Source organism: Nelusetta ayraudi, unplaced genomic scaffold, assembly GCF_046127955.1.
Source record: "Nelusetta ayraudi isolate G7.1 ecotype Tasmania unplaced genomic scaffold, CSIRO-AGI_Nayr_v1 ptg000063l, whole genome shotgun sequence".
Taxonomy (NCBI): domain Eukaryota; kingdom Metazoa; phylum Chordata; class Actinopteri; order Tetraodontiformes; family Monacanthidae; genus Nelusetta; species Nelusetta ayraudi.
The window spans coordinates 5,435,858-5,449,096 of record NW_027466113.1 but is presented as its reverse complement, the minus strand read 5'-3'; the positions used below and the strand labels follow the sequence as shown (position 1 = coordinate 5,449,096).

At 44.4% G+C, this 13,239-nt stretch overlaps 1 protein-coding gene across 1 annotated transcript; it reads right to left on the bottom strand.

The window, feature by feature from the left end:
• Nucleotides 1–789: 789 nt before the first annotated feature.
• Nucleotides 790–13,011, bottom strand: cops7a (COP9 constitutive photomorphogenic homolog subunit 7A). The gene is made up of 8 exons (XM_076040814.1): nucleotides 12,864–13,011; nucleotides 9,585–9,707; nucleotides 6,776–6,851; nucleotides 5,961–6,049; nucleotides 3,081–3,283; nucleotides 2,865–2,970; nucleotides 2,600–2,769; nucleotides 790–1,378 (listed from the first exon to the last, which is right to left on the bottom strand). Exons 2-8 carry the CDS (start codon nucleotides 9,705–9,707, stop codon nucleotides 1,339–1,341), a joined length of 807 nt encoding a protein of 268 aa, XP_075896929.1. The 5' UTR covers nucleotides 12,864–13,011; the 3' UTR covers nucleotides 790–1,338.
• Between the last annotated feature and the right edge of the window lie 228 nt (nucleotides 13,012–13,239).

The window sequence follows — 13,239 nt, the reverse complement described above, 5'->3', positions numbered from 1 at the left end:
TTCTCCCCCCCACCCCCCAGTCCTCCGTCACTCCGGCAGCAGTGAATTCACAGCCTCCGTCTGGTTCCGAAGAACTAAACCAATCAAGCTCACTCACTTACACCGGCTGGAATTAACGCCCAATATTTATTGAGGTGAGAGCTACGAGGCAGCGGCTGAGGGAAGGAGGGAGGAAGGAAGGAAGGAAGGAAAGAAGACGTGCGGGGCCAAAAGAAAGAAAAAAATGAAAGGGTAATCGTCAGTTCATTTCCACGTCCACACCCCCCCCCCCGACTCCCTTTTCCCTTCCCGCTCTCCGTCAGCTACTGCCGGTCAGCTAATTGCTACCATTAACGTTCGGCGGGTTGTTACTGGAGAGCCCAGTGTGTGTGTGTGTGTGTGTGTGTCAGAATCAAGAGTGTGTGTGAGGGGGACGGACAGGAGCGGCGTGACCAAGGCAATTTTGACTGCGTGATGGAGGTACAAGAGAGGCTGGCAGCCAATTTCAACAAGCAATTTTGACACTGGAATAGAAGCTTTGGGCAAAACATACTCATATGAAATATAAATGCACTTCCTGGGTGTGTGTTTGTGTGTGTGTGCCCGTGCGCAGGGGAAGCCGGGTCTCTGTCATACATTAGTCTCTTTGGGGACTTGCCATAATTAATGGCGTGACCTCTGAATAGGTACGCCCCCCCCCACACACACACACACCTCCTGCGAGGTAACATTTAGCCGCGGCCTCCAGAGATGCACGCTGGTGGGCATTTAATAAAACAAGTGACAGCGACATTAATGAGACACTCCGGAAACGTACTTCTGTTTTTGTTTTTTATTATTATTTCCTGACAAGTTATATTCAAAATTTTGTACACGTCTCCGCCTGGAGAAGAGAAAACAGAAAACAACAGAAAAGGAAAAATGAAACAAAGAAAGACAGAACTGATCTAAACTCGATGATCCACAGACGGTGTTGCGAGCGCACACAAACACGCACACTCACGCACGCACACACACACACACACACACATTGTTTCTGCTCTGCTGGGTCGTGCTGCAGATTGTTCTCACAGGGTTCTAAGTGCTGTATGTATGAGCGCACACACACACTATTAAATGCACCTATCGGGCTTTTATTTGAGCGACGTCATCCATCCAAGGTGAGTTTTCCTCTAATCAGTCACTGTTGGTGCATTGTTTGTTCCCACGAAGCTCCCCGGGGTTGTTGGTTGTGTTTTTGTTTTTCCTTGAACGTGTCGAGTGGAAGTGCCAGCCGATGATCCGAGAGCGTCAGCCAGTCGCACTGTTTGTCCGTCAAAATTGGCGTTGAGGGTCCGTCAGCGCCTCAGTGTCTGGACTTCAGTTGGACTTGGACCAGATCTTGCCACTGCCACGCAGCCTGTGTGTGGGGGGGGGGATGGACAGCAAAGCTAAGCTACTATTGACTCTTCACTCACAAAAAAAATAAAATAAGAAAAAGCACATGAGAACCTGCAGCGACCTGGGTGACATCCGCGTTGAAATATTTAGCAGATGTGAGCCTCGTGAGCCTCGGATTGATTTTTCGGAGTCGTGCAAAATGAAAAAGTGTTTGCGTGCAAAAGCTTCTAATAATAGCCGACGCACAATCAGGGCCTTTCTTCTTTAAATAGCATTAACACAAAAACAGAAAGAGGCAAACGTGTCGAAACTCATTTTAATTTGAGGATTGAGGTTAAGCTATCATTCATTTGGATTTGAAAAACATTAAGTGGATCTTCATTTGAACAAAGTGCGGCGCCGAGTGATGGAAATTGCAGGCGCCGCGCTTCATCAAAATGCGAGAGGCGGCCGGGAAATAATCACAGCTTTCAGTTTGAACGTGAAAACATAAACAGCCGAGCATCTCCTCTCCACACTGGAGGGGGAGACAGTTCTTTCTGGAGGGCGGGCGGGGGGGGGCAGGGGGAGGGAGGGCGGTGGTTTGCAATGCGTGGGGCATTTGTGTTTCCACTGACATTTTACAATGCAGGACAGATGCGAAATTGCCCGCTGGCAACTTGGCGTCACAGAAGCAGAAACAGAAAGACTCCCCGATAGCAGCTTTTGGAAACACAGTGGGGTAAAAAAAAAAAAAAAAAAAAAAAAGCCCCACGATGATGTGCATCTCATAATAGCTCCAGTTCATGCAGACGCACACATACGCGCGCGCACGCGCAAACACACGATTGAGCAGTCGGCAGCTCTTAATGCTTTGCGAATAGAAAGAAAGAAAGAAAGAAAAAAAAAAACCTCTGCTTTTAAAATAACGCGGCACTCTACAAGAACACTGTATTAATGGCTTCACTTTGGTGTTTGAAGTCAAATCTTTTCAAGTGCTGCGGTAATTGTTGGCTAAATTCAAATTCATAAGAAAACCTTTTAAGAACTTACATGTACAAAGTGGTCTGCAAGAACAAAAGCAAAATACAGAAATAAAACAAAAGAAAAAAGAAAAAAAAAATCCCTCCACTTTCTAAGCTTTTCTTGTCACTTCAGTTCCTTGTTTAATCCGCCCGAGACGCTCGGACCGCTCCATCCACGGCTGCTGCTGCGTGCGGCCGCATTAACTGGGCATCGGGTGATGAACCACTGGACTCACCCTTTCACCTTGGAGCTCTTCTTGCCCGGTTGCCGTGGTTCCTGAGAGGAGGCGGGGTCTCGCGGCTCCGCCGGCTGATCTGCATCCTGGTTGGAGGCGGCCCCGGCAGGGGCGGGGCCGGACGACGGCGAGGCCGCGCTGGCCTTTAACGTCTTCTGCAGGTTGGAGACCTGCGAGTGGAGTGACGCAAGGTCAGATCAAAGCAGCTTTTAGTGGCGCTGGCTTCTTTTTAAACGGCGAGAAAGACGGAGGAGAAGCGACTCACCTCGGTTTCCACTTGAATCTTGACCTTTAACTGGCTCTCTCTGTATTGGTTTGCCCTTGAGACTTGCTCCTCAATCCCACAAAGCACCGCCTCGCAGCCTGTGCACCTGAGAGGGAGGAAGGGAGGCGGCCAGAAAGAAAGAAAACGGTGAAAAAAAGATTTAAAAAAAAAAAACGAGCAAAAGCAGCAGATGGAGTGAGAAGCGGCGCCGCTGACCACTCCTGCAGCGTGTTGACGATGTTGGGCAGCTCATTGGGGCCCAGGTCGCGGCCGACGCTGCAGTCCACCTCCACTTGCTGGTTCCTCTGGTCCAGCTTCCCCTGGATGATGTCACAGTAGACGGCGTCGATCAGCAGGTCCTCCAGCTCGCGCACGTTCTTCAGCTCCAGCTGCTGTAGGAGCAGCGAATAGGGCAAACACTGCGGGGGGGGGGGGGGGGGGGGCAGACAGACAGACAATCCTTTATCTCTTCTTTTTTTAAACAAACGTATTTTGGCAACGTTGTTTAATTCTGCCATACGGTTTGATGGGAAATGGCAAAAAAGGTGTTGGGGAGTGAAATTGCCTATTTGTCGAAATGTCAGTGTCAGAGGAGGACGAGGGTCCGGACGTTTTAACAAGCTTCCCCCGGGGCAATTAGAGAGTTCACGGCTGCGCGCAGACAACGCGGTGACATATTTAAAGAGGAGCACCGCGTAGAAAGTGAAAGGAGCAAAGGTGGAGAAAGACTTAAAATATTGTTAAGTGACAGAGCTGCTGGGAATACCCAATCAATTATTTATCAAGAGTTAAATTAAGGTGGTGCGCAGTACAGCCGCCAGTGGATGTCTGGCAGAAAAAGCAGCTTCTGGCGTTGCTGAATATTTTAAAGGTCTTTTTTCCTTATGGGTCTCGCATTAAATCTAAATCTCTATTCTTCATTCCAGATTCCCGAGTCGCAGCCTTGACTGATACGCATCCTAAAAACTCTATATAAGCCTCAAAGACAAAAAGCCAGCTACATTTCAGCTGGAGAGACATTGAATTGTTAGAAAACACGAGCAAAGTGGATTCTTGCATAATGCGGGACTTTAATGATGGAACAACCTTGGCAAACGGCAACAAATATGAATAGAAAAAGCATTGTGAAAGCTGGAGCTGGGACAGAACTGCAGGATGATTAACAGCAGCGTGAGAAAAAGAGACAAAGAGGTCGCAGAGATGTTTTCTTAAGCCGGTCATTGGTTCAATTGAATACAACCACAGCAGTGATAATGGTTGTATTTTTTTTTTCCAGACCCACTTTACTTTTCTTCCGCGCCGCAGACACGATAAAGTTTGACAACTTGAAAAAAAAAAAAAAAAAAAAAAAAAAATGACAGCTCTGCCGCGATGACTCAGCCGTGTTGCAACCTGAAATCAGTCATCAGGTGTCATCAGCGGGTTTCTTTTTTAACCTGCCTGTTTTTACACAGTTGCCTGCACCCTTTGACGCCTCCCCACCCCTCTTTTTTTCTAATCTCCTCACTGTTGCACACGACACGTTGAATGACAAGTGTGTCGCACCGCCGCTAACACGCTCTCCTCTACAAATTGGTTTCATGCTCATAATGAATTCTGCGTCACACTCGCTCGCCAGCCCTACGCACAGAAGTAATTAAGGTAGAGCACATACAAGCATGTCAATACGTTACTGTGCGAGACGCTCTGAAGAGTTGGAGCTTGGGCACAGAGCCCAGCAAAAACTTGTGATTGGTGCCTTTGAATGGACGCCAATATCCTGTTTAAGACCACATGCTTCCTTATGATCCTAATCAGGATACAACTGACATGCGCACACACACACACACACACACACACACACACACACACACACACACACACACACACACACACACACACACACACACACACACACACACACACACACACACACACACACACACCTGGTTCTTGCTATGTGTGATATGCAAAATAAATACTAGTACCGTATTTTCCAGACTATCAGTCTCACTTTTTTTTTTCTCTCATAGTTTGGCTGCTCATGCGGCTTAGGCTGCGTTCAGACTGCAGGCAAATCGGATTCCTTCTCAAATCTGATTTTTAGGGCTGACTGTCCACACTGTTTTTATAGCAAGTGTCCCAATGGGATGTGGCTCAGGCCGGTTCAGACCGGGGCACATTACTGACACATCTGACAGGTTGCTGTAGCAACGACGCCGGAGAGCAGGCGTCGTAGTGGACTTATCTATGTTTTTTTTTTCTAAATTCATAATTACTGATTCTTATTTGCAAATGGGCCAATGCGTTTTGCTGTGACTTCACTTGTGCTCTGTCTGGATGAGTTTGCTGCAACTGTCAGCAACCGTGGGCTAGGTGTACATTTGAATGTTAATTGCAAGAGCCAATCAAGACCTTTCAAAAAGCGCTTTTTGGTCAGTAGGGAACAATGGACCGTGATGCGCACGTCTCCAATCAGCAAACATGCTTCAGCCTGTTTATGATAAAATTGTGTGTGTGTGTGTGTGTGTGTGTGTGGGGGGGGGGGGGGGGGGGGGGTTTAAATGTTAAACACATTTAAAAAAAAAAAAAACAGAATGAAATGGTTGAACGAAGTGCAGAGGACAGAGCGGCGGAGACACAGCGAGTTCGCCGGACGCGTCCAACTTTGCACCTTGCAGCTGCTACCAGCCCAGCGCTTTGGCGGGTGTCTGCCTGCCTCCTCTCTTTTTTTTTTGGCTGTTTGCCAGCAGGAACACCTGGCGATCTTTCATGTGAAACCTTTCCAGATGCAGTAGTAGAGCAGCAGTGCCGTCGTACGACGCAACATTAACTCCCCCAGACGCTGCGCGGAGACGCACCGTATGTTTTCTATCTTGTTCTGTGTTGTTTTGAGAATAGAATGCCTCCACGCTAAGGAAGCACCGACTTAGCCAACTGCCAGACTGCTGCTGCCAGTAGCAATATTGGATGAGATTGGTCGCATCTCTAATTATTTACGCACTTTACAGAAGTAACAGCCAGGATGATGGATGTACATTCTCAACACTGCAGCTGTACGGAGATACGAGGGGGTGGGGGGGGGGGGACAGAAAAGAAGAAAGAGTGAAGCAGCACCTTGAGGTTGGAGGCCAGGCTGATGATGGACAGGTGTCGCAGCTTGTTCCTCTGTGCCGGGGTCAACTCTGGCAGCGTGGCCGCTCGCTCTGCAACGGGAGATACACAGCAACATTTAGCAAGAGGGAGTCACAGCGGGAGGAACACACCCAGGTAGCCTCGGCGTGTCCCCTTCGCTCGGGCCCAAACCGCTCCGACATCAATTATTACTTTGAAGAGCTTTAGCACAAAGGCGCGCACCAGCGAGAGCAGAGCAGCCTCAGCGCCGTTTTTGAGGAAGTCGGTCTCCAGCGGCTGAGGCTCCTGCTCCCTCGTTCCCCTGGAGACCAGGCTGGCACCCTTAGAGACAGCTGCTGTGACAGCTCCTCTAAGTGTTCCGCTACGCAGCTCTTTCAGAGTAAATGTGCTCCCTGACAGCGTGACTCGAAAGGGAGATAAAAAAAAAAAAAAAGAACAATAAAGAAAGCTACGTTATGTTTTTTTTTTTTTTTCCTTTCGGTTTTTGTTCCTTTGGATTCTTCAGGCTACCGGTTGATGTTCGGCATAAAAATTAGACGCAATTACCGCTCCACTCTTCCTGATGCACTACACAGACGGCAAATTAAAATACAAAAGATAAGCCCGCTCCTCATTTGCGCTGCTAAAACAATCAGCGGCCAATCAGAGCCTGGCCCGCGCGGCGCCTCAGGTGAGTGAGTTTAAGTGGTTCAGTCAAGGTCCTGGCCGGCCGCAGAGAAACTCGGGTTCATAATAATAATAAAGGCTTTGCAGAGCCGCCCCATCACTTATTTACACCGTACCGGTGCTGAAAATACCTTTGTAGTCGCAGTAGGTTCCGTAGGCAAAAAGGTTGAGGAGCTGGTACATCGGTGCATGGGGGCCGTTCTCCATCTGTTGGGTTGAGAAAGAGAGAGAAAGAGAGAGAACATTGTGATTTGGACGAGAGGTGAAGATCGGGACCATCTGAAGTGCAACAACTGCAGATTTTCTGAGTGAGAGTCCGAGCATGAACAGCATGAAAACCTTCCTGACTTGGGCTTCGTATGACAGATGGTTTCAGAATATTTATTCAAAGCAGACGGACGACGTCCCGTTCGTCTCCATATGAAAGAGTGGAGACAACGCTGCAGAGGTTTAGCAGGACGTACGCAAGCAGGTGTACAGCAGACGGAAACGCACTCAACGCAGGGTTCCCCATTACGCCGGCAACAGGAATCCAATTGGCTGCATCCGTCGCCATTTCTTATACGTTTACCGGCTCCCCTGCTGCCTTCCGCCTCACCTCCACGTGCCTCGTAAAGCTATGATGTCATGCGCTTCTTCCCAGGGAGGGCAAGCAGCACAAGAGACAACAAAGAGGGTGGAGGGGAGCCATCATGGCGGAGTCGGCCAGAGTCAAAGGAGAGGAACCACTCAAAATGTGTGCGACGTCTGCAGCGCCGTGGTTTCATGTCGGGGTGGCAGACACACGGCCGAAAAACCGGGACAGACAGACAGACGCTAAAGTGAACGTGTCAGCAGACGTTGCCGAATATGGCAACTAGCACCGCCACACCCCCCGATTGTTCATCTTCATTGCTGTGAATTAATGTGAATTAAAGCCTTTTAAGACACTGTCCACTGTCTCCAAAACGCATTGAGTTTTCTCTCATAGCCGATCACTCAAAGCGTCAGTCAAAGCCTGGTTGAATGTTGCAGCACCACTGACCCACAGGAGCAAACAGCACCCTCTCCTGGAGGGGCTGAACACCTACAAATTACTAATTGGTAAAAAAAAAAAAAAAAAAAAAGTAGCTTTATAGGTCTTTTTATTTTTTGCATATACAAATTTTATAGAAATCCATAAGAGGTCCGATCAATGAGCAGAATCAATAACAGTGCCAATATCAATGAGATCTCATCAATTTTAATCCCTGCGACCGGACAAACGTTGCATATATTTGGTCTCCGCAGCCAGTAATGATGTTAGCGAGGAAGACGTTTGGAACGGCGAGGTGTTAATTAGTGTCCCGAGTGGCCGCCTGTATACGTGCAGATATTAAAAATAATGACATGCTGTGGGAGACCTGAAGAAATAACTTTCTGTGACTAGATTAGGGATGTAAATCAAAGCAACTCTGTGAGGCTCACCTCGGATAAGGACTGGCTGATATATGAGACTTTTGTCAGTTTTGTCATTGCTTTTTTTGTTTTTTTTTAGTTGATAAAGAACATCATAACATTGGAAAAAAGAAAATAATTTCAAGTGCTGATTTTAATTAGATTAAATGTTTATTTGGGTTTCACAATTGAAAAAAAAAAAAAAATTTGTTTTATATATTATTTCATTTTAATTCTTAATAAACTTGCTGCCTCTGATTGAGCAGGACTGAAAACAAGGGTGGACAACAATGGGCACATCTTCTTTTGTGCTCCCACTGACGTTTTATCACATTGTGTGTTGGCTCAGAGATTTTTAAAATGCATGTATTCAAATTGCTCCAACATTATCTACGGCGGTGAATAGAATCCGAACATTATGATCGTTCTCCCTTTGTTTATCTAAGAAAACGGCATTGAAGAGTTCACAATTCTCAGACAATACATTTGACACAATGTCCTCCATCATTTTTTTTTAAAGAGGCAAAAATCCTCCTAGTCGGAATTCTTTCTCTGCTCGATTTTACAATCTGGTTTTCACTTGTAACACCGAGTGTTGGATGGTTTTCAGACTAGTTTGGTGAGGTGCTAAGGTACATGTTAAAAGTCAAGACGGCAGCAACAGCATCACAGACAGGGCCGCTGGATTTAGATGTGTTGATTATGAGCAGAACTGTGATTCTGGTGACGTCATTTGCACCAACATACACTCTTCTGTAAGTGACACGTTCAGTCCCTAATATGGACAGGAATTGTTCTTTTAAAGCAGCAGCCATATGTATCACTGGTTTATTTCAGCATGAAAACAGGGGGTTCTAGATGTGGCTGATACATTATCACTTCCATAATAACAACGGCTGTCAGTCGATTACATTTTTTAATCGCAATTAATCGCATTGGTGTCCTGAGTTAACTTGCGATTAATCACAAATTAAGTGCAAATTTTCTACCCCGCTCTATATATATAACCTAACAAGACATTTATTGCGTTTCTTACACTCTCGGAAAACTTGGAGAGGACAATAAATACGATATGATGATATAATAACACGAAGAGTGGAAATTGATGTCACTTGAACGTGTTGCTGCTCTCGACAAACAGGAATTTTCTATCTGTTGCAAACCCCATTAGCTCAGTGGAGCTTCAGCGCTGGTTCCACTGGAGGCTACTGCAAGCACCACCAGACTACAACATCTAACTGTGAAATAATGTTGCCTGCAGCCCCTTTAAGGGTTGCTCACTGGGTGCGGGCATGCTGAGCGCTAACGGGCTGCGTTTGCCACTTTGGATGACGCAGTGAAAATCCATAACTGCACCGTAAGCCATTCTCAAATGTAGGTTTTCTATCGCAGCAGTCCCACTGGCTGAAAAGGGGCCCTTTCACTGCTGGGATTTAAACTGATTTTTTTTATGTTCCAAACCAAAAATAACACTCGCACAAAAAGACCAGAGATCGAAAAAATACAGAAATAGAGAACACTTACCTCTCTGACATTTGGCAGCTCCAAGATGTCAGAGAAGACGTAGAGGCCAGGGGTCTCCAGCAGTGCGCTGACAGCCTGGGCCAGCGCTGGGCCAGACAGAGACAGGAGCTGCTCAACCTCCATCTGCAGACGCAGAAAACACAGGATGGATCAGTGATTCAGAAAAAAGAAAAATAAGAGTGGCAAAGAAGAGTTAAAGAATAAAACATTGAGGAAATCAATGTGGATTTTTCAACAGCCACTAAAGACAAATGAGGTAGAAAATTGCTCAACTTTCAAAGAGCATCTATTAAAATAAAATAAGTGTAGACAAGTAAATATTACAAAATAGAAAATGAGCACTCTCTCTGTCGTATTAATGCACTCTGCACTCTACTTGTTTTTTTTTATATAAAACATTTGCAAGCAAATTTACAGTTTGAAAATTAACCTTCAAGTTGTTCTTGCAGACAAAATTGCAAGCACTTGCAGGCTTTAGGCACATTTATTCATTTTTCAAATCAGCTTCATGGGCACAGGCAATGGCTGATGCAGCTTATGTCAAAAGAAAAAAAAGGGCATCTCTAACAAATTGAACTTAAGATAAAAAATGTTTTCACAACAATGATAATTAAACAGTAACACTCTATTAAATGTTTGCTTTCTTGCAATGACCCTCCTCTCAAAACCCCACTGATGCACTGAAGAAGCCACAGAAATGAATGAACAGTCTTCTGTGCAGTTATCTTGACCGAGGCACTTAACCCACAACCTTTTCAGAGAGGAGAGGAGCGGCTGCACATGCTACGCTAAACATAGCATGTATAATAATCAGAGAGCAACTCTGTGCACAGAGACAATAACTGCACTTTGGGCTGAGAGCAATGGAGGAATAATTTCAAGGTCCATTACGTATAAGAGAAATGGTTCAGTGTGCACATAATAAAAACATTCCCATTGTCTGGTATCGGGCCTTTAAAAATAAAAGAATACAAAAATCAAACAGCCCTTTCTTAACAAATAGTACAGAACTATTGAGCGTTTCAAGTGACAAACTTCGCTGTGTGAGGACGTGTTCTCTTGTTATTTTAAGATTTATTCCCAGAAGACACATACAAATGAAGGCGATTCTAACCATAAAGTTTGTGCAGTTGCATCAGGCTGCCTTCATTACCTGGGGCCATTCCAGAAAATTAATGCAACACAGAGTCTGGATATGCAATGCCGAGCAAAGATGAGTCTGACTCTTGTTCTTTTGAGTTTTTTTTTTTTTGGTCGATGCATGAATCTGCCCGATAGATTTGGATGAGCAGATCTTCCATATGCCGCAACTTCGCAGAGATTTGGGGAGATTATTCTACCAGCGTGTCAGACAGAGGAGTTCAGCACGTTGCAGGCGAGCAAATGAATGCAAACTGATTGAGAAACAGCAACAAAAACCAGTTTTTGTGTAAAGGAACATTAAAATGTTCAATCAGTGATGTCTGAAAGATTGTATGAGCAGGACCCTCTTCAATATTGATATTTGATATGCAGCAGCACTTTAGAGAAACATTAGACAACAAAAACAAACAAAGCTCATATAAAAATACAAATAAAAAACAGCACAAAGGGATATAAGCATTTCTGGCTGTCAACAGGCTTTACAATTACTTCACTTAATTGAGTTTTTCTGTTCTCTCTATAGTACGACAGACTCAAAACTCAATTTTCAACAGCAGCTACTTTATTTTTATGTGCTTTTATCTACTGGGAGATTTATAGTCACACACAAAGAAGCAATGAAAAGAAAACACAAATTTTCTGGGGGGGAAAGTAATTTGATAGGATTTAAAGATTAATCTAACAAGCTTAAGCATATGAATGCTCCACAAATAATCAGATTTTTTTTTTTTTTTACTGAACTCGTCTTTTCATCTCCTTTTCACAATTCTGTACAACAAATATGTACTTTGGGAATGGGTAAAAAAAAAAAAAAAGGCAGGTTATAGTTTGAACTGCAGAGCACATAATTTACCAGCACTGCAATATTAAACGATTAAATAGACACCATACCCATGAAGAACACGTTAACCTTTACATGGCGACATTTATTTCAGAAATATAATAATTGTTCAAAATGTTATTATAAAACACAGACATTTTTTTCAGTCAAAAAATGTAATATTCTCAAAGCTGAAAAGTCTTCATTTCAGTTATCATATTATTGAAGATAGAATAGGAAGGCATTCATTTTTGGTAGCACAAGAAAGCATAATCAGAGTTTTTAGTTGTTTTATTTCTGTTTCAGGTACAACACACAAAAGAGCAAGAATGTTTTTAGAAGCAGAATATTTAATATAATCTGTAGTTTGACTTTTTTTACAACGTGAGTGTATTAACCTCGCATAGCAGGAGGATTCCTCCAAATCCAAATTTAAGAGAAACGTTCTTCGAGGGCGCCGTGCATAAATCACCTTTTACCTGAAGCCCTAAAGATCTGTTCACTTTGAATATGGAGCACAGCCAAAAGCCATGAACTCCATTTAATTTGTCCCAGTAAGGGATGGTGATTTACAAAAAAATCAGGACTCTATAGCTTCAATGTAAGGCTATTCCACGAAGGAATCAATGACGGAAGAGCGAGTATCTGTGCATTATTTGCACGGACACAATATCTTAATCTGGCAGTGCATAAAATGAAAATGGTGCGTAAAAAAACGAAAAAAATTACGGCGACTCAAATTCAAAAGTCTGGATATCGTCTCCAATTAAACATATTACAATGCGTATTTGTGGGCTAAACACTTGGGTTAAGGGCGTAGATTTAGAGCACTTCAATTAGCACTTCGGGACTAATTAAAGAGGCCACTACTTTAGAAAACATCCCTGCTCAACTGTGATATTCTGTTTATCATGAAGCCAAACTCCCGGATGAAGTACGAACGTTAGCTCCACAAAGCTAACGCACCCGGCCGACAATTAAAACGGATGAAGCACACGGTCATCAGCAAGCAATGAAATTCTGATGTTACGTATACATAACACCACATTTCGAAGCTTGATGGTGACAAAATTGTGTGAGATGAACGCTCATTTGTGGAAAAACAGCATGTCATGCTAGCTGGAATGCTAACAGCTAACACTCCCGTAAGGCTGCATCGCACCACTCACATTAGGCCTCTGCTAATCCTGAGCTTGAACTAGCGCTTTAAATGACACCATTAAACTGCAAATACGACACGAACCACGGTGGGCACATGAGCTTTGCGATTAAAATGAACAACAGTTGAAATAAGCCTGTGGGTAGAAAAAGTTTACCTTTGTGAGTGAGGTCTGAAGCCTAGCTGACTCGGGAGTTCAGTTCCGCTTTCGGCACATTGACAGTCACGCACACGCATGACAACAAAGCAACAAAGCCTCTGATTGGACAATACAAAGTGGGCCGGTTTTTCTTTTTTCCTTTTTTTTGCATTTGGCATTGGTAAAAACAGCGCCATCCAGCGCATCCATTATGCAAAACATCGCTCCCAAACGCCAGAACATCAGGAAAAGCACAATAATTCCAGTGGCTACGAATTTGCATAAAATAGCAGCAAGAAAGTGAGGAGGGTTTCAAAGTCAAAACAGAAGACAGCTGAAAAAATTCTGTCCTCAAACTATTCGTGTATCATAGTCCGTCATCATGTCATCATAG

Bases quoted from the DNA above. Each gene is read 5' to 3' on its own strand.
- cops7a (XM_076040814.1), bottom strand. From the start codon at position 9,707: ATGGAGGTTGAGCAGCTCCTGTCTCTGTCTGGCCCAGCGCTGGCCCAG. The intron at 6,852-9,584 runs GTAAGTGTTCTC...TCAACCCAACAG, and splicing joins AGCTGCCAAATGTCAGAGAG to ATGGAGAACGGCCCCCATGC. The intron at 3,284-5,960 runs GTGCTGCTTCAC...CCCCCCCCGCAG, and splicing joins GCCTGGCCTCCAACCTCAAG to TGTTTGCCCTATTCGCTGCT.